The following is a 26,837-nucleotide window of genomic DNA, read 5'->3' as shown; positions in this document are numbered from 1 at the left end:
AATTTTATAATCACTCATCAAAGGCCCCACAAAAATGTGTAAAACATCTACATTTAGCCTGTATGTTTTTTTTTTTTTTAACAATATGCCGCTTTAAAAAAAACGTTTACAATATATTTAGTATATAATTATAATTACTAAAATCTATATATAGTTTAGTTTTCTACTTTGGTACGAATGTTTACTTTTAAACGGGTGCAATTACTTTAGCAGTAAACCTGTTATTTACTGTCAAAAAAGCTTGTGCATGAAAGTTACAGTGATGTCGATGTCTATTTATAACGTCAACCTGTTAAATGCATTCTGTTGATTAAAAAAAACTTCTTTTTTTTTTTATAAAGTTAAAAAAAAAATGTCGCGTGTGTTTCACGTTAAGTATAAATAAAAATTGTCAATAACATCATAAACAACGAACTACCAGTTCATTAATGACTCGACGGGTTCCACGCTTTTATTGTGAAAACACCCTCTCCTTTCTGCCATTTTGAACAGCTTTCTCACCAACTCCGGCTTCATGTTGCTCCAAACAGCCAGTGCTTGTTAGTAAACACATAGTTTGTCAAAAAAAAGTGCTGCACACGAAGTGAAGATACTTACAGAATAGTGTGCTTCTGAATGTAACAGACTATCGTAGCAAGTCACTCCCACCCCCCAACCCCGGTCGCTCGTGTTGTTTTCACAGGGGTCAGTAGTTTGGACATAACTGTGGTCAGTCAACCTCTAACTGCACTGCAAGGTCGTCCCATGTCTTGACAGATCAGGGCTGACTGAACTGTATATCTCTCTACCATAGGTAAGCTTTCATGACTGTGTTATTGCTTTATGATACCACCATAAACAAACAGTAGACACGTGTTTCATGTTCTCTGAATACCAAAGTGGAGACCTGCTCTGTTTGTGATTGAAAAGTGATGTGCAGCATGAACCTGTTTCAGGATGCACTATGTGGCAAGTGGCTCCCTGTCCTTGGGTTCCCTGGGCCTGCTCCGTCTGTTTGGGGCATCCTGGTCCTGGAGCCTTGCAGCAGGTCTGGGTGTTTACTTAGGAACAGGAGGCTGGCGGTACCTGTATGTGGTGGTTCGTACGGCTAAAAGAGACATCAAGTGAGTGACTGATATTTTGGGGAAAAAAAACAACCTAGGCTAGTTGCCTGGTTTTATCTGGTCTTCCAGCGTGGTCAGAAATGGTTTGCAGGCTAGTTTTAGAGGGGTTTTATCCACTTCTTTAGCTGGTCAGGCTGGAAGACCACTACCAACAAATCCTGACTGGCAGGTTTTGCTGGTAGACCATCTTAAACCAGCAAATACCAGACAACGAGCAATGGTTTTAGCTGTTTGTTGTTGTTGTTTTTGTTTTTGTTTGTTTGTTTTTTGCAGATGTTATTTTAAGGTTGGCATGAAATGGAAATGTACCATATCTATTTTTTGAATGCATTGTGATGTTCATTTTTAGATTTTTAGATTTTTTTTATTTAATTGTTTGCCCATGTAATGAACAAAATTTCTTCATCTTCTGGTGAAATGAGAGACTTCTCTTTGGAGACTCATGCAGGGCTTCTCCAATAATTTGTCCACTTAAACTCCACCCCTTACTTACAATCAACAGCAAGCTCACATTCAAATCTGCCCCCAACAAATCAGAAACCAATGAATAAAAATAAAATAACCACTTTTACTTGGATGTGAGTCACAATATGGAAGAAAATATCTGTTGGTAGACTTGCTACTTCTATTTCATCCCAAGGAAACATTTATCATAGAAAAGAAAAGAATGCTATCATAATTTAGTCCTCATCTACCAAACCTGTATGTAACCGTTTTTTCCATGAAACATTGAAATTAAACATAGGCATGCAATCAAAATGGACCCTATCCATTTTTTTAATGCATGTCACCGGTCTTGTTGTAAACAGTTTATCCATGCAGTTCATCCAGTTCATAATAACTCTCTCTTCCTGTCGCAATGTCCATTTTGTGCCAATAAGTGGTTGGCAAATCAGCGCAAATTTGGTTATGAAACCAAAGAACTGCTGTCAGTGTGTTCACATTAACATAATCCTGTTGAACCTGTTGTGAAATAAGCATGGGGAAATCTTTCATCCTCACACACAATTCTCAGTCGTGGGGTTTCCTATTCTAATGACTGGATTTCGGCTGCAGAAAAAGAGTGTTAAATGTGACAGAACCTTTAAGGACATTTATTAATGGTGACTTCAGATGTGAATATTAAACAAGTGCATAGCGAGTTAAATGACCAGTGCTTCACTGTATTATTTTCAGCAGGCTTGAATAACTGATTTCTCCTCCTCTTGTCCATCAGCGGTCTTTACGTGCTGCTGAAGGTTAAACTGGCACTATGGCATCATATTCGAAACCGAAACACCATACCCTCCATCTTTGCACAAACCGTGGCTCGGCACCCAGACAAGCCTGCGCTTGTGTATGAAGCCACTGGGGAAACGTGGACTTTCTCCCAGTTAGATCAGATCTCCAATGCTGTGTCCCACTGGGCACTGAGCCAGGGCTGGACCGCAGGAGATGTGGTGGCGCTCTTCATGGAGAGCCGGCCGCTCCAAGTGGCGCTCTGGCTGGGCCTGGCCAAAGTAGGCGTAGAAGCCGCGCTCATCAACTTTAACCTCCGACGGGATTCGCTCCTGCACTGCTTGGGGGTGTCAGCATCCCGAGCGCTGGTTTTCGGAGCAGAGTTGGCAGACGGTGAGCCTACGACCATCTATCTATCTTTTATCTGGATCATGCAACTAATTAATTGCACGTGCCTCCCTGTGTGCATGTAGCTGTGTCTGAAGTGAGCTCCTCTTTGAGTGAGAGCATGGTGCGGTTCAGCACGGGAGACCTCAGACCAGACCAGATGGCCGCTCTGAATTGTCACCCCCTTGACTCCATTCTGGCATCTGCCCCTCGAAACCCACCACCCTGTGTCATGTCCAAGGGCTTCAACGGTGAGTTTGATTTTAGGAAAAAAGATGTTTAATGTATTAAAAGGGTCATTAACTGATAAATCAAATTTTCCTCAAAAAAACATATTATCGCAAGTAACTCAAAACTACCTTGTTAGTCCAAAAACAGCTTTTATTGAAGCCAAGCAGGCTCATTTTCTACTACAAGGATTTAATTATACAGTAGAGATGAATAAATCAGCACAAGACACAGATCCTTGCTCATGTTTGGATCACAACAGGGTCACTTGGAATAAATATAGATTTAGATATAGATTTTCCAAATGCTGTGCAGTGTTAAGGTGTGGAAGAACATTGTTTTTGCATGCCTTGAACACAAGCTTCGCAAACCAACTCTTATGGAAAAAAAGGGACAGGACTGTAATGCTGCAACACATAAGTAAGCATGCTAATCCTAGAGCCTGGCCTGTGATAAATTGTTTTGATAGGTAAGGTATTGATAAGTAAAATAAATGAATTTTGGTTTATTCATCATGCAAAATCAAGCCATTAACTGAATATTCATATTCACATTGTACTAAAGTCAAATTCACAAGTACTAAAATAACTCAAACCATATAGACATATTTAAAAACAACTAATAAAAATTACAAAACACAACAAAGTTACTAATATTTGAACTAAAATGAAAATGCAAACATAAAATTTAAAATTAAAATCTAATACTGTTAAAATAGCAACAATAGCTGGCTGATATTTATTGACTGAAGCTGTCAATCACTTCAGTTCAGTGTGAGTTCTGCTCTCACCAAAACTCCTGTTATAATCATTGAAACCATCTGCAAAAGTATTCTCATATTTAAATTACATTGTGTTCAAACCAGAGGGTCAAAAACAGGGTAAAAAGGCTATTTATTTTTCAATTATGACTGCATTTGATGTGCCAATATTATAAATGGACCTCAGGGAATATTATAAAATAAAAATAAAAAATTCATGACCCCTGTAAATGGGTATGCTGTATTCAAAATATTATTTTTTAGCTACAGAAGGACAGATAAACTGGTATTTAATTCTGAGGCGTGTAAACCCACATCTTTTTATCCTACAAGAACACCAAGTTATTCCACTTTTAAAAAGCAGCATGCACATTTAAAATGAGTTTGACACTTCTACTGTAGAGGTTCATTCAAATGAACCTTCTGATGAATGGATCAGGTGGCATTATTATCGTCTTTATGTGTACATTACTTTGACTATCAGCGCACTGGAGTGTTACATTTATTCCATGTCTTGTGCTTTTACCATCTCTGCTGCTGCAGTTTTGTAGCAAAATTTCTGTTGTGGGCCATTATTAAAGTTTTTATAGAGGTAAGTTAGAAACTTCTAGACAGTTAGTTTAAAGCCATAATGGTGGACAGACGGTATTAGAATCATGTATAAACATTGTCTGCTTATCCTGGTGGCTAGTTGTGTGTAATGTCCGTTATTAGTATGAAAAGTATATTTTTGATGTCTTCCCTTGCAATAAGAAAGTATTCCAGTTCTCCAAGACTGCATTTATCCTCTATTCATTACAAAATATGGTGGATTACCTATTACACAAGTCGTAGTTAGACCACATCAGAATGTGCTGCTGGCAGAGGTATTGGTTTGTTTGCATATAAGCCCAAATCAGTCACAAAGTTTGAGTAGCATATTAATTAGATTTTTAATTTGCAAGTCATAGAGATCTATTACCTCAAATAAATGTATCCACTCATCAGAAGTGGTCCTCAATTCTGTCAAGAGCTCCTCTGATGATATGAGACAATAATCTAATTGAAGACGAGTGTCTGCGTGAGAAAGGCAAGAGTCAGAAAATACAGAGAAGGAAATATTTGAATGTCAGAATAGCATAATTTTAGAATGTTTCAGAATTTAAAAATCTCAGAATAGAATCATTTAGAATGTTTCAGAATTTAAAAATGCCAATGCAAAATTCAATAGGCAGCAGCTATTTGCACTAAGTGTAAATAGCAATAGAGACTATTTACACTAAGTTCAAATAGCAATAGATGCTATTTACACTGTGTAAATAGCATATTTTCTTAGCGATAGATGCTATTTACACTAAGTGTGAATAGCAGCATTTTTTAGTGATCTGCTATTTACACTGTGCAAATAGCTAAAGATTCTATTTACACTGTTAAAATTGTACTACTTATTGCAAATAGTTGCAATTATCTGCACCTCATTATTGTAGTACATTGTAAAACTGCATGCAATATTAACTTATTGAGTGTAAATTGTAATTTTAATTCACATTATTAAATGGATGCCACCCTATTGGGACAGTAAAGTCCTCCCTACACCTATCCTAACCCTACCCGATACTTTATTTTTATTAAAAAGAAATGCTTTTCTGATGTGATTTTAAATTTGAAAAGGGAGAAAAAAGTTTTACCATCTGGGCCACTGTAGCTGACGATTTCTGGCTGTCTCTTATAGTGTTAACTAGACGTTGGTGGGGCGGGGTTAGTGTAAATAGCTTCAGCAAACAAGGCGAGCTATTTGCACTTAGTGTAAATAGACACTCCGAATTCAATATCAATATGTAAATCGTTCACTAGGTATGTTATAGGACCAAAATTTCAGTAGTTGATACTAATAGCAGTAAAATTTCACGATTGTCAATCAAATTTCTGATACTACAGCAAAAGATAATGTGCTATTGTTTTTATAATAATAAGTAAATTAGATAATAAGTCAATATTATTTAACCAGACTGCTAATAGTTAAAACATGTTGATACATTTTATTCTGTAATTATAAAACGATTTAACTTACTGAATTAAGCAAGTGTATTATATAATGTTCATCATTTATGTTTACGTTATTAAACGTATAGTAAACTGTATATCCTGCGCACTAGACTGTTGGCAGTAAACTAGTAGTCTAAGCATCAGCCATGTCTCATCACTGTTTTATATTTACATTACATTTGCATTTATTCATTTTTATCCATTTTTTTCTTCCTTCTTTTCTGTCACAGATCGTTTGTTCTATATCTACACTTCTGGCACCACAGGACTCCCTAAAGCTGCTATAGTGGTGCACAGTCGGTAACCTGCTCGCAGCCACGTCACATTCATAAATATCAGAGAGAAATACTATTAGGCCCATTTTTGAAATGAGTTTTCATATACTGCTTCTATTTCCAAGTATTACAGGATTGCTGCCTTTGGGTACCATTCTTTTAGAATGCGGCCAGATGACATCATCTATGACTGTTTACCCCTCTACCATTCAGCAGGTATATTGTACATATAACAGACATGTTGCTTCTGATCAGCTGCTGATATTATAGGCTCCTTGTCTTTCGATGAATATGTCAGAAGCTGTTGGTTTCAAACAAACTGTTGCAGATTGTACAAACAGCTCAACACATGCTGTGCGTCTGTTGAATTTACTCTTTTACAGGTAATATTATGGGGGTGGGCCAGTGTCTGATTCACGGTATAACTGTGGTGGTCAAGAAGAAGTTCTCTGCAAGCCGTTTCTGGGAAGACTGCATCAAACATAACTGTACTGTAAGTAACTTTTATTATGGTTATTGATGACAAATAAGAATGCCCAAGATTATGAATATGATCATTTTAAACAGTTTGACCCATACAATGTATTTTTGGCTATTGCTACAAATATACCCATGCGACTTATGACAGCTTTTGTGGTCAAGGGTCACATTATTTATTACACATTAAATACATCTGAGTGTACACTTTTTGTGTGCACGTTGCTTTGAATAAAACAAAAAAAAAATTCTTCCTCTTGGGTTTATACCATTTGAAACCAAAATAAAATGGTATTCATGTGATATTTTTAAAAGATGTACTGACTTTAAGGGTCTCGAAGAGCACTCTCTTTGCAACCAGTTCCGTCTGTATGGTTATCTTGTCACATGATGACATAATAGCGTCCTGGATGTTGGTTATTTATGCATTTAGCAGATACTTTTATCCAAAAGCAATTTGTCAAGGAGCAAACAGTATTCTTAATATTCAGTCCCAAGTTTATTTGACAACTAGATTAGAAAGCAGGCTAAAGAAGAGGAGAATTTGTGGGGGTGTGGGTGTTAAGTGCATTGGTTTAAGGTTGGAGTGGTTAAGGGCTTGTGGAGGAGATGTGTCTTCAGCTGCTTTTTAAAAAAATGTGATGGTGTCAGCAGTTCGGATGGAGGTTTATAGCTTATTCCACCAGAGAGGAACAGAGAGGGTGAAGGTTGTGGAAAGTGAGATTTTATGATTTTATATAATAAAATGTATTGTAATATAGAATAGAAAACATAAGAAAAAACAAGTCATTGTTTGAAAGAAATGCATTTTTAATGTTCTTTTAAATAAAGCATCCAGAGCATGATTCTTTTATAAGTATCTTAATGATTTATTGTTGATGAATAAGTAAACTGAGTAATAAAAAAATATAAATAGGTGACATAATTATGGATAGTTCGTACTCTTACAACAGTTTTTTTTTTTTTTGCTCCCTTTCTTGCAGGTTGTGCAGTACATAGGCGAGATTTGCCGTTACTTGCTGTCTCAGCCTGTGCGCCCCTCTGAGCGACAGCACCGTGTGCGTCTAGCCGTGGGAAATGGTCTGCGGCCGAGCGTGTGGGAGGCTTTTATGGAGCGTTTCGGAGTAAAACAGATCGGCGAGTTCTATGGAGCCACCGAGTGCAACTGCAGCATTGCCAATATGGATGGCAAGGTCATGTATCAGTGTTGTTCTTAGAATGTTGAACATGCAATTATCAGTTGTAACAGGTAACTGAATAGTAAAAACTCACTCTCGATGCTGCAGGTTGGAGCTTGTGGTTTTAACAGTCGCATTCTGCCAAACGTGTACCCCATCCGACTGCTGAAAGTGAATGAGGAAACCATGGAACTGGTTCGGGACAAGCAGGGACTGTGTGTGCCTTGCCGACCTGGTGCGTTCACAGCCAAGTTCTTTTTGATATCTATGTTTCTCAAATATAAGTTAATGAAAAAGGTTTCACATAATTTTAGATCTAATCTGTAATTGTAATAGAAGTCTGATATATGGTGGCCTCAAAACATATTTGGATAATAGCACTTTGTCCTATTGACAGTCTCGAGCGCATGGACTGTGTCAGAAAGTGATCCAGTGTAGACAAGATAGCGGCAGTGATTGTAATCTCTATTTGCTTTTGACACAACGTGACACGCGCATTCAGCAGGATCAAGTGTCAACCGTTAAGCAAGTGAATGCCAGTGGGCGGAGCCTGTGGTGAGAAGAAGACTTGATTAAATAAATGCTTGGTTTATAATGAGGAGGGCGTTTTAAGCTATGAAAGTTTTAATGGTACCATTTATATGCCAAAAGATCAAGGCAAATTTGATTTCTCATGTCATGACCCCTTTAAAAATGTATTAATGTCATTAAAATGTCAAATTTTTCATGTTAAAAAAAAGCACACTTATCAAGTTAAAAGGGTTATTATTTGACTGCATCAAACTAGAAAAATTTACAAAATAATCAACAGTGGAGCATTTGGACCAATCTGACACAACTATTTGTTATATACAAATAATATCTAAAGCCTGGGACACACCAAGCCAACGATCGGCCGTTGGCCATTGTCGGGCCGAGCTCTGATTGTGTGTTCAGTTTAGCGAATGAGTCAGTGCTGAGAATTAAAAAGCAAAAGTGATGACAACAGTGAAGGCGGTAAGGACAGAAGTCTGTTTAAATGTTATGTGATCTTTCCCAATCATTCTAATACGCAAATGTTTTCATAACAATTTGAGCCGTTTAAAATGATTAAAGTTATCAACGTTACTGATATTCAAAATGGTAAGCAAGCACTGCTTTGTTTACATTTCGTATATTGTTTATCTCCTATATTTCGGTTTCTCCTTTTGAATGACGAATATATACTATTGATAGCTGCTGATATAGACACATAGTTTGCTGTCAGCTGTAGTCTTTGCAGTGTGTTCCAGCACAGCTTTTTGGTCCGATGCTGCCGACGCGAGGCGACAACACCATTGGCTTTTGTCGCCGCTAGTTCTTTGAAGTCGGCTTGGTGTGTCCGGGCCTTAACCCCCCCTGATCTAACCAAAGGGCCAACTATGAGGGTCTATGGACCCTTCCCCCGAAATGCAACTAACACCTCAAAAGGGCAGAACAGGCCTCTGGTTACCTTGGTAACAAAGACATACATCAAGATAAGATTGTTTTATAACTCAAAGGAATATGGAGTTTTCACTCTAAATTCACTTTGAAACAGACAAATGTACCCTTGTACTAATACAGTACATCCTAGCTCTATCTCCCTCTAGATATAACCACTTGAGAAATGTAGGGAAATGTACCAAATTTTTTAAATCATTAAATCATTTAAAATCGAACATTTTAGAATTGCAGAGGTCACAGGTATGCCATGTTTGGTATCTTTCGGCTGCATTTTTAATGGTCTAAATGTTCATTTATATGATATGGAAGGTATTAATGTTACCAGAATCTTTAATAGTTTCTTCATCAACATCCAATCAAAACCATATGCAAAACACATGCTAGAGACAAAGTGTCGTAAAATTTCCCTCCAAAGCTACCATTCCTCATTGGCTCTCACAAATCCTGAGGGTGTGACATCGTCAGACTTTATATTGAATGTGGTGTTAGAATTGAAAGTCGTGACATTTGTAAAGTATGTTAAAAGTTAATGTAGTTTGGTGATCTGTATTTGACGAATTGGTGTTCTGAATTTAAGCAGTGAGAGTTGAAAAAAAGCAGGGAGCAGTGGGCAGCTATATATCCAGCACCCGGGGAGCAACTGGGGGTTCAGTGCCTTGCTTAAGGGCACTTCAGCCATGGGTACTGAGGGTGGAAGAGAGCGCTGTTCATTCACTCCCTCCCACCTACAACTCCTGCCAGCACCGAGACTCGAACCTGCGACCTTCTGGTTACAAGTCCAAATCTCTAACCGTTAGGGCACAGCTGCCCTTATAGATCACTGATCACCAGATCAGAGAAGTTCTGTTAGATTCAGGCCCCGTCCACACGGAGACGGAGCTTACCCCAATCCGATCTTTTTTTTTCCTCGTCTCAAGAAATATCCGCGTCCACACGAAACCGCAAAATGATGTAGTATACATGCCAGACCAGCATGTGGCGCTGTAATTCTGCCACAGAGAGACACTAAAAACGGAGAAGAAGACATGGACTATGCTCATAAACCTTGCACGTGGTACACAAATGAACATGGAACAATACATTTATTATTCTGTGTTAATGTTAGTTAATAAAAAGACAATCGTTCAGTGTTTGTTCATGTTTTTGTTGCTGTTACGTGACGTAGAGGTGTCTGACTAGGGGGGAGACGTGGGCTGATGACGTCATCGTTTCAGATAATATACGGATAAGCCGTCCAGACGAAAACGCAAAGACGGCGTTTTCAAATTTATCCACTTTGGGACCCGGTTTCAAAAAATAGTTTCACCTTACGAAAACGCCGGATCCGTGTGGACGAAACGCCTATCCGATAAAAAATTTGTGCGTATTCACAGAAACGCGTCTCCGTGTGGACGGGGCCTCAGAAAGTATAGGTGTGGATGCAGAGCTAAGAGTCCTCAAGAACCCAACCTAAAGGCCCTGGTATACTTCAAACGAAGTTTGTTTTCGGTCTTCGTTTGGGGGCAAAAAAAAGTTTGAAAAGGCTGAGCGACGGTATACTGTTTTCGAACTTCCGACACCCCTGCGCTGCTGGAGGCAGGGTGTAGATTAATGTAAACATGCGTTGTGACACTCGCATATCCCCTAAACACAACAACGATGAAATGATGAAGTGTAGGCACTAGATGTGAGACGGGCACCAATGGTCAGAATATTATAGACAAAAGAATAATGATAAGCAGCAGTTCAGAGTCAAGTATCATGTTTGCAATACAAAAGAACCATTCTATTTCCATAATCAGTCCTTTATGGGAAGTGTGTATGTCTCAAGTATCATGTTTTAGATTGATGTGGAAAAGTATTTTTGGAGTCAGTTTGTTTCTTTATTTTATTAGACTTCATTTATTAAACTGGATAAATTGTAATACCTTTTTATATTTTAAATGGTGTCATGATTTACTTTTGATAAAAACAAAGGCTTATTATTGTATGTTCGTTTGGCATTTCATTTATTGTATACTCTTTAAATTTGCTCATTGAAAGAAAAACAACAGCAGCAGCAGTATGATTTAATATTTATTTGAAACACATGTATTTGGAACTTGCTACCTTATATCTTTACTCTTTCCTTTCATTCTTTTCATGGCTTTGGAAAACTTGTCTCGGATGTTTCTTTGCGTCGCTTTTTGCATAACTCCGGGTCGTCGACAACAAGCTTCGTTGCAATTTCTTTCTAGGAATTAAATGCTTTCTCTGAATCTTTTAAGTATGTCTGTGAGCGATTGTACAGGTGCAAATATATCTGTGACAACTCAGCTATTCGACACATTGCATTTATGTTGCTAGTGATAGGAGATGTTGTTCTCTAGCCTGACCGTTAAATGAGATACGAACCGGGGGGAAAAAATCGCATTTCAGAGAAGGTGGAGTTTCAGAACACACCCACCGATTGCATAATCGCCACGGACCAATGGAAACTCAAAGGTGTTTAGGAGCCAAACGAACTCCCCCAGAAAGTTCGCTTTGGTCAGCTGTTTCGAACTGCCGAAACAAACTCAAAATGAACTACATTTCGGCCTGATTTTGCAATTGTCAAACTTAGTCTTATTAATTGATACATTAAGTATCATTTGCACCTTTTACAAAGGTGTGTTTGAACTAAGAAACTGATGTTTCCTTCAGGCTGTAGATCTGCTGAATATCAAATTGTAACTAGTTATGATTGATTATTCATATTTACCCTTTAAGCTGATTCACTACAGTAATTGGGGGAGAACGCCGGGCATGATAAAACAAAGATTATGAGCTTAAAACACTGTCAACCTAAAGTGTGCTTGATAGTCTAGGTAAGAATAGGGCGTGACTTGAGATACGCATTTGTGTCCCTATTTGCTGGCTTGTTTAAATGCAGATAAAATAGAGGCTTGAATTGGTAGCTAAATTATGATTGAAAGAGTCTTTATGTATTTCATGCTTAATGGTATCAGTGTAAGGTTAATCTGATTTTAGCGAAGAAACCCTAATTTCAGTATTAAAGTGCAAGTCTGTTCTGACGAAGAAATCTCAGCTCAGCAGCATTGTCCAAACTGTACCATAATGCATTAATCTGCTTTAGTGAAGAAATCACAAAATTGCAGTATTGTTTAAACTGTTTCTGATGAAGAAATCTCAGTACAGTGTTATATAAAGGTAGATATGAGTGATGCTCCTCTTTCTACAGCATAAAGGCCTTATAGATTATAATTAGATCGATGCAATTCATCTACACTTTGACTGTATATATACAAGCCTAGCGACCTGTGTTTCACTCGCTGAGTGAAACTAAAGGTGTAATACTGTACTTCAGTATTTATGTGTGAGGCACACATAACTACATATATGCTTAAACCAGCTTTAACTTACAGTAAACCAGTTTTGTTATTCTTTAAACAAGTGCAAGAAGTTTGTTGTTAAATTAGAGAAGCACTCACGGAGGTGCTTATTTAATGCAACAAGTCTTGAAGGACTGAAAGCACCACATTTTAAAACCCACTTCACAGCATCGTTCATCTTAGGCTACCGAATAGCTTTAACAATTAGGGGTTAGGACCCTTTACTTGAAGCTTTTAAATACAGCATGTGTGTATGCAGTGTGAAGTAATTTAAATTGAACCTAATCCCTAGTTTCTGATTTTTCACTTTCTCTATTGTCCGTTTCCCTATCTTCAGTTCTTCTCAGCTAATGTAACAAACTTAGATGTATCCTTCCTGAATGCTATTGCTCAGTTACTAGTTAATTAAATCTAAATTTAACTACATTTTAACTGTTTATCTAGAGAAGAATTATTAAGTTATTGTGGGTTTTTAATAGCGCGGTGAATAACTCGCTACGAAGGGCGGGGCACACACATGGTATGGTCTAGGATTGGGAACTGAACACGCAGCAGCTGTGACCAACCATGGTGTGTTGCCCAACACAAAGCTTACAGTTAATCCCTAGTGCTACTGATTGTTCCTAATACCAGATTGATTACCCTGTTTTAATATTAGCAGTCAGCTAATTTTAAATCCATTTACATTTTATACCCCCTTTTGTTTCACTTTGGTTTGATTTTCTCTCAGAACCTCAAAAGGAACCAGAGACACTTATTTTTGATTTGTTTGTTTTCAGCGTGTGCTCTAATTTTATGACCCCGTTACACAAGTCATCTAGACAAATACTAGGGCACAACTATAGTCCTGAGCACCAAGTAATAAGCATAATCTGAATAGGAATGCTCTCCTCTTCCTTTTCCCTCCTCTACTTCACTTCCTCAAAGATTGAGCGTGTTGTGAACCATCAATAAGTTCTGAGTGATAATTTGACAATAAGAACGATAATAACCTAATACTTCAGCTAACCACACCTGGCAAAACCTAGCTGTAAAACCGAGCTCCACATTCTGTTTGATCTTGTATTAGTCTCTAGCCCTTACTCTCAACACGAGTTTGCCAAAATGTTGGGGATGCTCAGTCTAACTGCCCAGACGGCAGACCAAAAGAACTGGCCAGGCGTCTTGAGGAACACCCTTCTACCCAGGGCTGCTGACAACCTACTGCACCAGAGCCGAAAGCAACTTTCCCACACAATATTACTATTAAAACAGCAAGTTCTGAGCTCTTAGACAAAGTTGCCAGAATTGAGACTCTGATCCAGCAGCTGAACAACACTCAAGACAAACTTGACATGGTCCAAAGAGAACTCAGGTACTCTTACAGGCTGCAAAAAGGAACTACAGTGGGACAGACACCCTACTACCTCACCCTCCCTCAGCAGTACAAATTGCCTCAGGCTTGGACCAAACTACGAGGGAGGAGCCAGCACTTTCTGCTTTACAACTCAGCAAACAGAACCATAATACCTCCAGCAACCACAGAGAGGAGGGGGTCCCTTCAAAGCAATAAGCAATCAATCTTATGTGTCTGTCTCATAAGTTTTAGTAACTTCTTATACATGTGCGTACCGGTTTCTGATCAAAATCAGATAAAACTATAGCTTGAATGTGCCTTCCTACAAGCAGTAGAAAGTTTTCAGTGCTATAATGTGTTTAAATTGTACGATAAGAAACAAACCTGATTTTAGCGAAGAAATCCTAATTTCTGTTGTTAGTAGAGGGTGTGCCTTTTCTGACAAAGAAATCTCAGATTAGCAGCCCACATAAATGGTACCAGAATAAATCAGTCTGATCTTGGGCGAAGAAATCCCCACTTTCAGCACTGTTGTAGGTCATCGGAGCGATGCTCCTCATTTCACCGATTTAAGGCCTTATTATGCGTTTATGTATCATTGTATTCATATTGACCCGCTCATGTGAAAAATTTACATCAAATTAATGCTGTTATTCTAGTGTAGCAAACTATTAATTCATCATTGCCTGTGAAGTGAACATGCTGTTTTGATTTGTGAAATAGTTTCATGTGACTGAGCACAACTCATTTGACCACATGCAACTCTGCATGCTGACAGCATAGATCAATCGCTGCTCTGCTAGGCCTGTGATGTGAGCTGTTATAACCATGTATACACACACTCCATAAAGCCCCTATTTTACAAATAATAATGCAGTCAGGAGATGGTGTGATGCAAGGAGTGGTTTCCACATTTTTAAACATTTAAAATGCATGAAAATAAATATTTTCTATCACTTTATCACTCTTGAAATGACCTGTACACTAAATAATCTAACTCATACTTACATAACAATAGCAGTGTGTTTATTTAGTGGTCCAAGTTGAAGTCAGTATGTATATTAATGAAAATATGGGACAAATATAATGTAATTTAGTGGGGGCAGGTGCTGCGCTGCCGGTATATGTACAGTCAGACAAAATGTTGTGCACAGTTATCAAAGGTGTGAGTGCAGTACAGTCGTGGGAAACAATGTGTTCGGCAGTTAAAGACGCAGCGCGTCTGTGGAATGCACGTTCAGTAATTAAAGAGGCAGGGTGGCATTTCTGTTATTTGGTTTGTGACATCCTTTACGGGAAACACCAAATCGTCAGAACACCGGCGGAAGGCTGCTCACAGTGCTTGGTTATGTGTCGCACCAAAACCGTTTTTGGAACCGAAACTTAGAAATTGCTTACGGTTCTGATTCTTTTCAAAGAACAGAACCAGTTCTGAATAAGAACCAGTTCTCGGTTCCCAACCCTAGGTGTGAGTGTAAAGTGTAACTTTCAGACCACTCCTTGCTCTCTCTCTCTCTCTCTCTAGTCCATCCTAATTCTATCTCCCTCTAGATATAACCACTTGAGAAATGTAGGGAAAATTACCCAATTTTCCCCATCTCATTATTTTTCCTCTTATAGTGTGTCGCTTATGTATTGATACAAACTCTTTAAAATGAACATTTTAGAATTGCAGAGTTCACAGGTATGCCATGTTTGGTATCTTTAGGCTGCATTTTTAATGATCTAAATGTTCATTTATATTATATGTTGATACCTATGGAAGGTATTAGTGTTACCAGAATCTTTAATAGTTTCTTAATCGACATCCAATCAAAAACCATATGCAAAACACATGCTAGAGACAAAGGGTCGTAAAATTTCCCTCCAAAGCTACCATTCCTCATTGGCTCACACAAATCCTGAGGGTGTGACATCGTCACACTTTATAGATCACTGATCACCAGATCAGAGAAATTCTGTTAGATTCAGAAACTCCAGGGCAAGATGCGGAGCTAAGAGTCCTCAAGAACCCAACCTAAGCTTGTGCCAGGCCTCCAGCCTAGTCTATCCATTCATCAAGATCCTCTGACTCGAAATGGTTCTTTCTCATCACCTAACTTCAGCCAACCTACTTGACCCTCAAAGTGCATCAGGACTCTCTTTCAAACAGGCAAGATGTGCAAGTTAAAACTTAATCTTATTAATTGATACATTAAGTATCATTTGCACCTTTTTTTACAAAGGTGTTTGAACTAAGAAACTGATGTTTCCTTCAGGCTGTAGATCTGCTGAATATCAAATTGTATTATAGCTTCATGTTTTTATTTCTCTTTTCTTTTCTGCTTAGGCTTTAACCCTTTTTCCTATGCCAAATATATGCGTGCGTGTGTGTGTGTGTGTGTGTGTGAGTCTTACTTGTATCACACTTGAGGTTGTTCATTGTTTGCTCATAACTGGAGTCCCTGATCATGCAGATTTTTGCTACATGCTCTGAGTAGTATTGTACAGTAAGAAAGTTATTTTCCTTAACCAGGAAATGAACGTTCTTAGAATTGACAGACAGTTTACACTGAGATGTCAAGTAAATACTAACAGCGGATCTAAATATTTATAATTTATCATAACTAGTTATGGTTTTTCTCTTCATGTATTGACTTCCACTCACAGGAGAGCCTGGGCTGTTGGTGGGGAGAATTAATCAGGAGGATCCTCTGCGTCGGTTTGATGGGTACGCTAGTCAGGATGCCACCAGGAAGAAGATCGCCTACAATGTATTCAAGAAAAACGACTCTGCATATCTGTCAGGTGCACTTGTAACACACTGCAAATAAGTGTCAGTGTCTAGAAGTTTCTAACAGTGTGAAACTTACCGCAGTGGCAGGTGAAATGAAAAATTATTTAAATGTATACAGTTGTGCTCATAAGTTTACATAACCCTTGCAGAATGTGCAAAATGTTAATAACTGACACAAAATAAGAGGGATCCTGAAAATGTTTAAGTTATTTTTTTTACTTAGTACTGTCCTGAATAAGCTATTTCATATAACATATGTTTACATATACTCCAGAAGACAAAATAACTGAATTTATAAAAATGAACCCATTCAAAAGTTTACATACAAAAGTGTGGCCTTCTTGAGCTTCAGTAAATGTTTTCACCTTTTGTAATAGTTGTGTATGAGTCTCTCAGTTGTCCTCGGAGTGAAAATATGGATCTCAAAATGTTACTTTTTGTTTTTGTTAAAGTTTGAAGAACATGCTGGAAAACCAAAGAATGTGCAGGAGCTGGAGGATTTTTCTGAAGAACAGCAGGCAGTTGAACTACTCAGGACCAACAAGGGACTCATCACAAAATATAAAAACAGTTGTGGATCATCCAGGAAATGACACATAGTATTAAGATTCAAGTGTATGTACATTTTTATAAATACAGTTATTATGTTGTCTTGTGGAGTATATGTAAACCTCTGTTATGTAAAATAGCTTATTCAGGACAGTACTAAATAAAAAATAACATGCAATTTTAAACATTACTTACAGATAACTCAAAACATGCCACAATAAAATTTGTGGCCGGCGATCGATATTAGGATATTATTATTTTTTATTAATTTACAAAAGCAACCGAAATGTAACATGAACAAGATTTCCACTTCTGCAACAGCAAAGCAACCCCATAAAAAGACTAGTCGACCTCCATTTAGTATGATCATGAGGATTGTTTTCTTCCGCTCATAAGCTTATTATTTGCACCAGACAAACCGCTGATGGGTCCAAAAAAATCCAGTTTGTCACATTAATCCATAAAACATACTTCCAGAACACCACAAGTCTATCCAAATTCTTTGTAGCATATTGAAGTCTACTTTTTACGTTCTTCTTAGTCAAGGGATATTGTTATTTTTCTTCCACACCCTCAAAGGTTTTCTGGTCCAGCACATTTTAAACTTATGAAATTGGCTGTTGCACTACGCAGTGTACTTATTTTGTTGGTATGGTGTCTCTTAGGTGATGTTTTAGTTATGGACGAGCTTGGATACATGTACTTCCGGGACCGGAGTGGTGACACATTTCGTTGGAAAGGTGAGAATGTGTCCACTACTGAAGTGGAGGGAACACTGAGCAGCCTGTTGGGACAAACTGATGTAGCAGTGTTTGGAGTAAATGTACCAGGTGAGACAGATAAAGCAATTTTTGTGCTAAAGTTCACAGGACCCATAATTCCATATGTATCCGTCAGATATCCTCATTTACAGTGTGTGTGTTTTTATAGGTGTGGAGGGAAAGGCTGGAATGGCTGCCATTGCTGACTCAACAGGAAACTTCAACTGTAATTCTTTCCTGAAAGAGGTTCAGCAAGCTCTTCCTCCTTATGCACGGCCAATATTTCTACGCATCTCCCCATGTGTAGATACCACAGGTGAGGAAAGATCTCCAGATGCTATATGGCCTGGAATCGATGATATATTGAGTATTTTGCCATATATGCACTGTACTGTAATTTTACAAGCGATATAAAATGTAAATATCACAATGATTAATGTGCTTTTATTGAGCTATTAAGCTTTTCAGTTAGAAAACTCGTCTCACAAATTGGAAATATGAGAGCATATAGACAGAGATGTTTGCTTTCTTCAAACAGTCTGTTACAAAGAATCGATTTCTCATCACCATTTAAAAATATTTGCAGAAATCCCAGCATAACATTTCTCATAAATTAAAATATTTTAGTAAAAAAAGTAAATGTTTCTCTTAATAACTACACATTACCATAGGTAAAATGCAAAGAATTTACTAAATATCATTGTGCATTATGTTGATTATTTAAACTAGATTTCTACTGTTCTTTTTATAAATGAGTATGGTCATGGTATTGGTCATATTTAAATAAAATATATATTATAAAAAAAACACACAAAAATATTTAAAATATATATCTTTTTATTATGGCTGTCACAATATCACATTTTTACTACACTCCTCATTTCTAATTTGTAACATTTAGTTTTTGTTGAATCTCAAAAATAAATGTATGGGTCAAATTTACATTTACAGTTTTTTTTTATTATTAAATTGAATATTATAATTATAAGGGCTGTCACAATATCAGATTTTCTATCCTGCCATGGGCATTTAATCTCACAAAGAAATGTATAGGTCATATTATTTAAATAAAATATATTTAATATTTTTTAAAAAATAACCCCTAAATATTTTCATGTTCACTAGGGTTAGATTAGGGTTCTATAATCTTTATTAGAGCTAGATTGCGTCTTGAATTTTTTTTTATCTACCTGTGGCTACAATGGCGGTTTATTTAAAATGATGCTTAATCTGAAAAAAAAAAATCATCCTTTTCTAAAATATTAATATGAATGCTGCGAGCTGATTTCCTACTCTTAACTATTCACAGGAACATTTAAAATCCAAAAGACCAGATTGCAGAGGGAAGGATACGATCCACGGCTCACAACTGACCAGATCTACTTTCTGAACTCCAGAGCAGGCCGTTACGAGCTTGTGACCGAGGAGCTGTACAATGCTTTTGAAAAAGGCAGCATATCCCTTTGAGACAAAGAGGAGAAGGTAGTCTGAACCTACCTGGTCTTCTACGTCAGTGTTACCACGATGCAACAGAACCCACTCAGATTTCTTCTGCTAGTATTTAGACAGTTTTTGCATTTACATTTTAGTTTAAATTAAAAAATTGTTTTTTAAAGGGTTCCTTCAATTTGGTAGCAAGCTGTCGTCACAATGACAAGTTGAATATCTGTTATGCAATAGATGAGACGGTGAGAGAGAATTATTTTAGTTTGGTATTCTGATTTGATGGTAGCGTACAGGTGACAAAATATATGTTCACTCCCAATTTAAACACAAGCACTTGAGCCAACAGGATGAAAGATAAAAAACTCCACTGTCTGGTTTTGACACTATAGACCAGGGGTCCTGGAGAGCTGCAGTCATGCAGAGTTTTGGTTTAACCCTAATCAAACACACCTGAACAAGCTAATCGAGGTCTGAAGGGTTACTAGGAAGCTACAGGAGTTTTAATTAGGGTTGGAGCTGAACTCTTCAGGACCGGAGTTCGCCACCCCTGCTATAGACTTAAACCACTACAATACTTTTTTAGCCTGAAAAGATGATAATGAGTGTATGTTAACAGACTTGAGATTTTTACGACATAAAATGCCTAACTCCAAAGTGACTTTTAGAAAGCTGAAAGATACAACATATCATTGTAAAGAGCCACAACAAAGTGCCTTAGATTTTACCTCCTCGAACTTTACACATGTGCGATATGACAAGATGAAATGCCTCACATTGACATGAGAACAAAAACGTTTTGAAAACTAAAACCGTGTAATCATTAATTTACTGCAGACTTCTGAATGGTTAAAATAATAAATAATCATATTTACTGCAGACTCCTCTTTTCTGATTCCAGTGTCCTGACATAAACATGACATTTTTGTTAAATGTATGGGTCATATTTAAATAAATTATATAATTACTAAATAAATAAAGTAATTCGTATTAGGACTGTTACAATTTCAGATTTTCTCTACACTGTTTTCCATTTTTATTATCCTGAGCCTGACATTTAATTTTTGTTAAATGTTTAATATATTTAATAATTTTCACTACACTTTCTTTTTTCTGATTTTCATGTCCTTGTATTGATGTTTACTTTTTCTTGAATCTCACAAAAATTGTGCAAAGGTCATATTTTAAAATATATAATAATTGTTAAAAATAAATGCAAAAATATTCACATTTAAATAATATAATTCTTATAATGGCTGTCACAATATCACATTTTCACTACACAGTTATCACGGCCAAAAGAATTCACGATAACAATTTAATTGTGATGCTATTCATCTTCAACTTAAATGAATCACACTCAAAATACGGATTTTAACGGAATCCAAAAAAACGCCCACACTGTCAAGCAAACTTTGTTCAGGTGCAGGTAGAGTATCTCTCTTTCACCTGTCATCTCCTCTGAAGTGATTTTGTGTGGCAGTAGCAGCTAGACGTTGGCTGTTTCACATACTCTCTGAGTGGGTACTTTTGAATAAGTAATTACTTTGCGACCATGAAAAAAAGTTCAATGTAGAATTAATGTAATATGGACAGTCTACATTCGTCATATTGTCATTGTCATGTGACCTACCAACAGTTGCGTTGCTTCACTGCCATTCACAGCTCCTCTCCTGTGGCCTCATGGCATTGAAAAGTCTCCATTGGATGCACACTTCAGAATCACGCCGGAAGTAGCAGGTCACATGGGCACTTGTGTATAGTTCATTCATACATACTACTCGTTTCACATACTTTTTTTCACCTACTATATCATCTATCACTATCAGGATTTTTAAAATCCAAAACAAGTGAAACTAAAGGTTATTTCTTATTTCTTAAGTCACCCACATGCACCATGTATAAAGCCGGGTGCACACTGTGCGATTTTAATACACTTTACGATTGTTACTTGTCAGATTGTACGAACATGATGATCATGTCACTGTGGGATCTCAGTTATCATTAATGTCAGACTGTACGACAGACAAGAAGCATTAAAAACGAATGCGTGCAAGAACGCGCTCTGCATTGTTGAATGTTGAAATGTTGGCTATCATGAAAAATATATGAATGGCAGCAATAGTGGCGTATTTAAAGGGATAGTTAGCCCAAAAACAAAAATTCTGTCATTAATTACTCACCCTCATGTCATTCCAAATCTGTCAGACCTCTTCGGAACACAAATTAAGATATTTTTGATGCATTGAGAGAGTTTTCTGACCCTCCCACAGACAGCAAGGAGATTTAGATGGCACTATATCTTAATTTGTGTTCTGAAGATGAACAAAGGTCTTACAGGTGAGGTTGAGTAATTGATGACAGAATTTTCATTTTTGGGTGAACTATCCCTTTAAGAAGAATAGTGTAAGCAGCACTACACACCCAAATGAAAACAGCAGCAAACCGGTGTTTATCATAGCAAAGGCAACATATCGTATGAATTCTGTGAGCGGAGGATGGGAGCGCCAGAGTTTATGCAGCTATAAGAAATCTCTAGCATTAATTATGATTATTGCTTGTCTTGAAAGATGTTCATCGTAGGAGAAGTCACACTGCAGGACTGTGTGCCAAATCTTCTGACACTGCCAGAATTTCATAAACAAGGTCAAATTAAATCACAACAGCCATTAATCCGCTGTCGGTGAACATGTAAAACCAGCAATCAAAGACTTCAGATTTTAGCCTAGGATTATAGGAATTTTTTAGGAATTTTAAAATTTGTCTCAGACGACCATATCGTGGCCAAATTCGCACAGTGTGAGCTTAACATATGAAGTGAGACTTGAGGAAAGAAATGCTGAGAGGCACGTTCTTCACATCAGTCTGTCTTAATAGAGATCCATGCTGGCAACACTTTCAGTGGGTGCTCCTTACAGGCGCTGCAGAAGTATGGGAATGCTCTCGAAGTGATGATGTCCGTGTAGGTGAACAGAGGTGTTCTCTCTCGTGGGTCGTAGAAAGTCACCCTGGACCTGTTCATGTCCAATACGACTCTCACCACCTGCGGCTCCTTAGTCATAGTGAGCGGGGACCATGGGGCAGTGCAGGCTTTATACTCTCCGTTTCGTAGCCTAATGGTCCAGAATCCCTCAGCAGGGGTCAATACGTGCTTTCCCTTCCGGCTGATGGATGCGCTTGCAACTCCAATGACCCAGTAGGTGTTGTTTTTGACCTCCACCTCCCAGCTGTGTCGCCCAGAGCTGAAGCCCTCATAGCCCAGCACCTCTGCACCTATATCGAAGCGCTCAGGGTTTTCTGGGAGTTTAAAGGTCTGAGAGCAGCACTGTATTGTAGTCAGATCCTCTGACAGGAGGAAGCAGCTTGCCGCAGTGTTTGGATCAAGAGTCACTGGAGCTGCAGCAAAGGAATAGTTTGAAAGGTAAAATGCTAATGTTTCTCTTTAATGGCCTCTTTAAAGCAACTGTGAGTAAGTTTTGTTTGTTGGTTTTGTACCTTAAAATGTCAAGTTTCGAAATCATTTTATTGGTGCAGTGACTTCTAATAAGGTGAATGGTTTCTGGGGTTTTTTACATACTCCAGTTATCCACTGTAATTGCAATACTATCCTCTGTTATTTGCCTCAATGAGTTCCACTCACTTAACTGCAGGGGCTCCAAAGTTGCAAGAATACACAAAATTACATGCAGTTGCTTAAGGTGTGAATATCGTGAGAAAATCTCCAGGTCTGCAATTCACAAAAGCGCAGACCTGGTCATTCAACCAAAATACATACATGCATACATAAATTATATTTTTACATAAAGAAATATACACACACACACACACACACACACACACACATATATATATATATATATATATATATATATATACACATCCCTATATACATCTCTATATATATCTCATTACACTTTATTTGCTCTGTTTTATTTTGTGAAACCTTACTACTTATATGGAATAACCTTTTTATAAAAGCAATAAGCCCCGTGAAGCCCTGGTTTACACTGAATTTATAAATCGTGCCTTCGTGTCGTGTCGTGCCTAACAACGCCCCTTAGCTGTTATAAAATCACTGTAAACAACGCCTTCACGGGGCTGATTGCTTTAGTAAATGCATGTAGCTAATTCATTTTACTCAGTACTCATAAATGTACATTGTAGCAAGGGCACCGTAAATAAAATGTAACCATACTTTTATAAATGTATTTATTTTAGTATTTTTTTATTACGGTAATGTGAATGAGTTTTTTTCCACATTATAATAGGCTACTGGCAATTTTGAATGTTTAGTCTTGGTAATAATATAACATAATTTAATTTTTTTTTTCCTTTTTGGTTAAATTTGACAGACATTTCTTGATAGAGGTTTAAAATTGGCAAATAAATAAATGTAAAAGCACGGAAATGACCTGGCAGTTTGATACTGAATATACTCACTATATTGAAGGATTTCCATCATTCTTTCCCAGACTTTAAACTTTAATGAGCCTAGATGTTTGGCTACATCAAGCAGTGAACCTGTTATCATCTCTGGATCCTGGGGAATACGCCAGGTTCTGTCAATACAGCAGAGAACACAGAGTTATTCTGGGACTAGGTCACAGAGCAAATTATACTTAATTAGATGAGGTTTGGGGGGGGGTACCTCTTTATGGTGTCTTTATAGTTCTAGGTTAAATAAAAATAGAAGCAGATTACTAAAAATGCAGCATGTGAATTGTAATTTGTGTTTTAAGTCATTCCTTTACAAATGTTCACCTTGAGGAATGGGATATCCTGAGATCTCATCTCCTGTTCAACAGTTCTTATAGTGTTGCTAAGTGAAGTGATGTCATTCTCCAAATCTTCAATCTTATCGTTCATCATCTGCCTTTTCTGATCCTCCTCCTGCTTTAGCATGGAAAGCCTGGATGCCTCCTCGTCTCGCAGGAACTGGTGCAGTGCCTCAAACTCCTCTCGTATCTGCCTCTCTGTGTTCTCTGCCTGACTCTGTAATGAGAACGTTATCACTGACTTTTTCTGAAATGGGAAATTAATTTGCTCTATCTATAATTGTTTGATTTAACAAAGCCGATTCAAAATGAAAATACCTTAACATGGTCTATTGTTTGCTCACAAGTGAGTTTTGCTTTTTGGAAGAGCTTCAGTTTTTGCTGAAGTGGTTTCAAAGCATTTTTGAGTTCCTCCTGAATACAAATGATAACACAAAAAAGAGTTAGTAATTGTGCCCGTAATGAAACACATCTGTTTAATTATTCATTTAGAGAGACCCAAACTTTTTTTTTTAACTTTTCTGTCAAATACGCTTCAAAATAAAGGTGCTTCAAAAGGTTCTTCAAGCGATGCCATAGAAGAACCATTCAGTCAAAGGTTCTTTAAAGAACCTTCTTTCGCCACAAAGAACCTTTTGTGAGACAGAAAGGTTCTTCAGATGTTAAAGGTTCTTTATGGAACCATTAAGACAAAAAGGTTCTTCTATGACATCGTGAAGCACCTTTATTTTTAAGAGTGTATCTTTGGGACAAAAAAAAATGGCAAAATATGAAGGCACCAGCATCCACAAGAAGAATGGACCCTTTTCACAGCCTTCAATGACAATGATTTTTTTGTTGTTTTTTTATTTATGTAACGTTCATTTATAGCATCATATGTTGTGTTACATGACCCTGGAATTAACTCATGAAAGACTAGTCAACGCTGCTCCAAGGGGATACCTAATGCTGCTACTCAACTGCTGTAAATTAAATCTTTCGCTTTATATTTTATCCTTTTCTCGGAAAGGCATGAAAATGCAACTGTGTTTTATTTTTGCTTTTGGGAGAAACAATATTTTCTAACTCTAGAGAAGTTCACCCTGCTATAGTTTATTTCAGTTTTCCAAACTTCCAAGTGTGAAAATGGTTCATTAGGAGGAAAAAAAGCATTAGAATTAATAGTCTTGAACAAGGTTGAATTATAGCCTGGACCAGTGGGATTAGAACTGAACATCCATGGAACCCCTCCACTTGGTAAAAGGTTCTTTATTAAAATGTTCTTCACACTAGAGAAAAAAAAAGGTTCTATTAAGAACTGTTCACTGAAAGGTTCTTTGGGAATCCAAAATGGTTCTTCTGTCATTACTGCGAAACCCCCATTTTGGAAACTTTACTTTTGAAAGTGTACAGTTGTTCAAACATAACTGTGGAAAATACATCCATCCATTCATTTTCCAAACTGCTTTCCAGTGTAAGGCGGTGGAAGTGCTGGAGTCTATCCCAATGTTTTGAGAACTTTCTTGGATGGACTGCCAGTCCCTTCTAAGCGCTAACCAAGCCAAACCTTGCTTAGCTTCTAAGATCAGGCCAATATCATGAAATAAAAATTCTGACATTTTAGTGAGACCAAGATAGGATAATGTCAACTCCCTGGTTTAATCAGAATGATAAGAGGGGGCCTCGTAACCCTAATCCGTCCTTGGTCTTGACATTAAAAGATTTTTAGAATCTGAGGAGATTTTTTTTAGATACTAGTGTATACTTTCATCAACTCTAAACTAAGCGCATGGGCATCTGGTTTCAGCCCTACCAGGAGGCCTCAGCCCTAGCATACAGCTATTAATAGTCTGATAATGAACCCAGCTACGAATCCATAAATAACAATTTAGAAGGACTTAAAGAGAAGGAACAGTTGTCCAAATGGTTATTCTCAAAAAAGGTTTTTGGTTTCCTTCTTGTCCTTGAATTGAAGGTACAGTTGTTGAAACTATAGATTAGAATCAACATTGTATCTAAACATTGTCAAACATTGATGCAAGCAACCATGAGTCTGTATGTAGACATACCTTGCAGTCATGTGAAGCTTCATTTATTGGATATAACCTGTGACCCTTGTGGTTGGCAGATGATTTGCATTTGCTACAAGTGGGTTCCAGATCCTCCAAACAAAAGATGGTCAAGGTCTCACCATGCTCCTTGCACGCAAGAGGGTCATTTTTGCAGCGCTCTAGAAAACCCTCGCAGGTCTTTTCAAGCGTGGTGTTGACTATGAGCTCCCCCAAAGATGATGGCTGACAACAAAGGGGGCATTCGCAAGATCCTCCACCATTCCACAGGCTCTCCAGACAGAGTTTACAGAAGCGATGTCTGCAAAACAGCACTACCGGCTTTTGTAGGATATTTCCACAGATGGGGCAGGTCAGGTCTTCTGCAAGATGTGACTGCTTGGAGGCCATTGCTCCTTTGAGCCCCTTCATTGCCTGGTTGGGTCACAAGGGGATACTATGCCCTCCCTCATACTTAGATTACCCTTGGGAGATCTGTCTTCTGATTGGCTGCAGTATTTGCTCAGAGGATACATCACTGAGCAAGGTCTAGGCCGACACATGATATCTTCTGATGAATGCCTAACCATATTATTTCTGTATATTATGTAACATCAAGCTCCTGGAAAGCGATTTGACCCTGGCACTGACGTAAGAGGAAATGTGTCAAGATTTTCTTTGGAGAAGATAATGTATGCCACCTCA

At 37.7% G+C, this 26,837-nt stretch overlaps 2 protein-coding genes across 2 annotated transcripts; one reads left to right on the top strand and one right to left on the bottom strand.

Annotated features, from left to right (window-relative positions):
- Window positions 1-466: 466 nt before the first annotated feature.
- LOC109056001 (long-chain fatty acid transport protein 1-like) lies at window positions 467-20,204 on the top strand. Its single transcript, XM_042719779.1, is given in 13 exon segments — window positions 467-793; window positions 936-1,103; window positions 2,320-2,714; window positions 2,795-2,959; window positions 5,952-6,040; window positions 6,122-6,212; window positions 6,380-6,489; window positions 7,457-7,666; window positions 7,760-7,886; window positions 16,451-16,588; window positions 17,792-17,956; window positions 18,057-18,203; window positions 19,197-20,204. Coding segments are annotated over 12 exon segments (1,962 nt in total). The 5' UTR covers window positions 467-793; window position 936; the 3' UTR covers window positions 19,355-20,204.
- An 805-nt stretch (window positions 20,205-21,009) lies between these two features.
- Window positions 21,010-26,837, bottom strand: trim35-13 (tripartite motif containing 35-13). Its single transcript, XM_042719778.1, is given in 8 exon segments — window positions 21,010-22,726; window positions 23,771-23,889; window positions 23,979-24,001; window positions 24,092-24,322; window positions 24,424-24,519; window positions 26,154-26,558; window positions 26,560-26,602; window positions 26,604-26,837. Coding segments are annotated over 8 exon segments (1,572 nt in total). The 5' UTR covers window positions 26,723-26,837; the 3' UTR covers window positions 21,010-22,190.

Source organism: Cyprinus carpio, chromosome B3, assembly GCF_018340385.1.
Source record: "Cyprinus carpio isolate SPL01 chromosome B3, ASM1834038v1, whole genome shotgun sequence".
Lineage (NCBI taxonomy): Eukaryota > Metazoa > Chordata > Actinopteri > Cypriniformes > Cyprinidae > Cyprinus > Cyprinus carpio.
The sequence above is the reverse complement of the archived record's forward strand: the minus strand, read 5'-3'. Positions and strand labels throughout refer to the sequence as shown.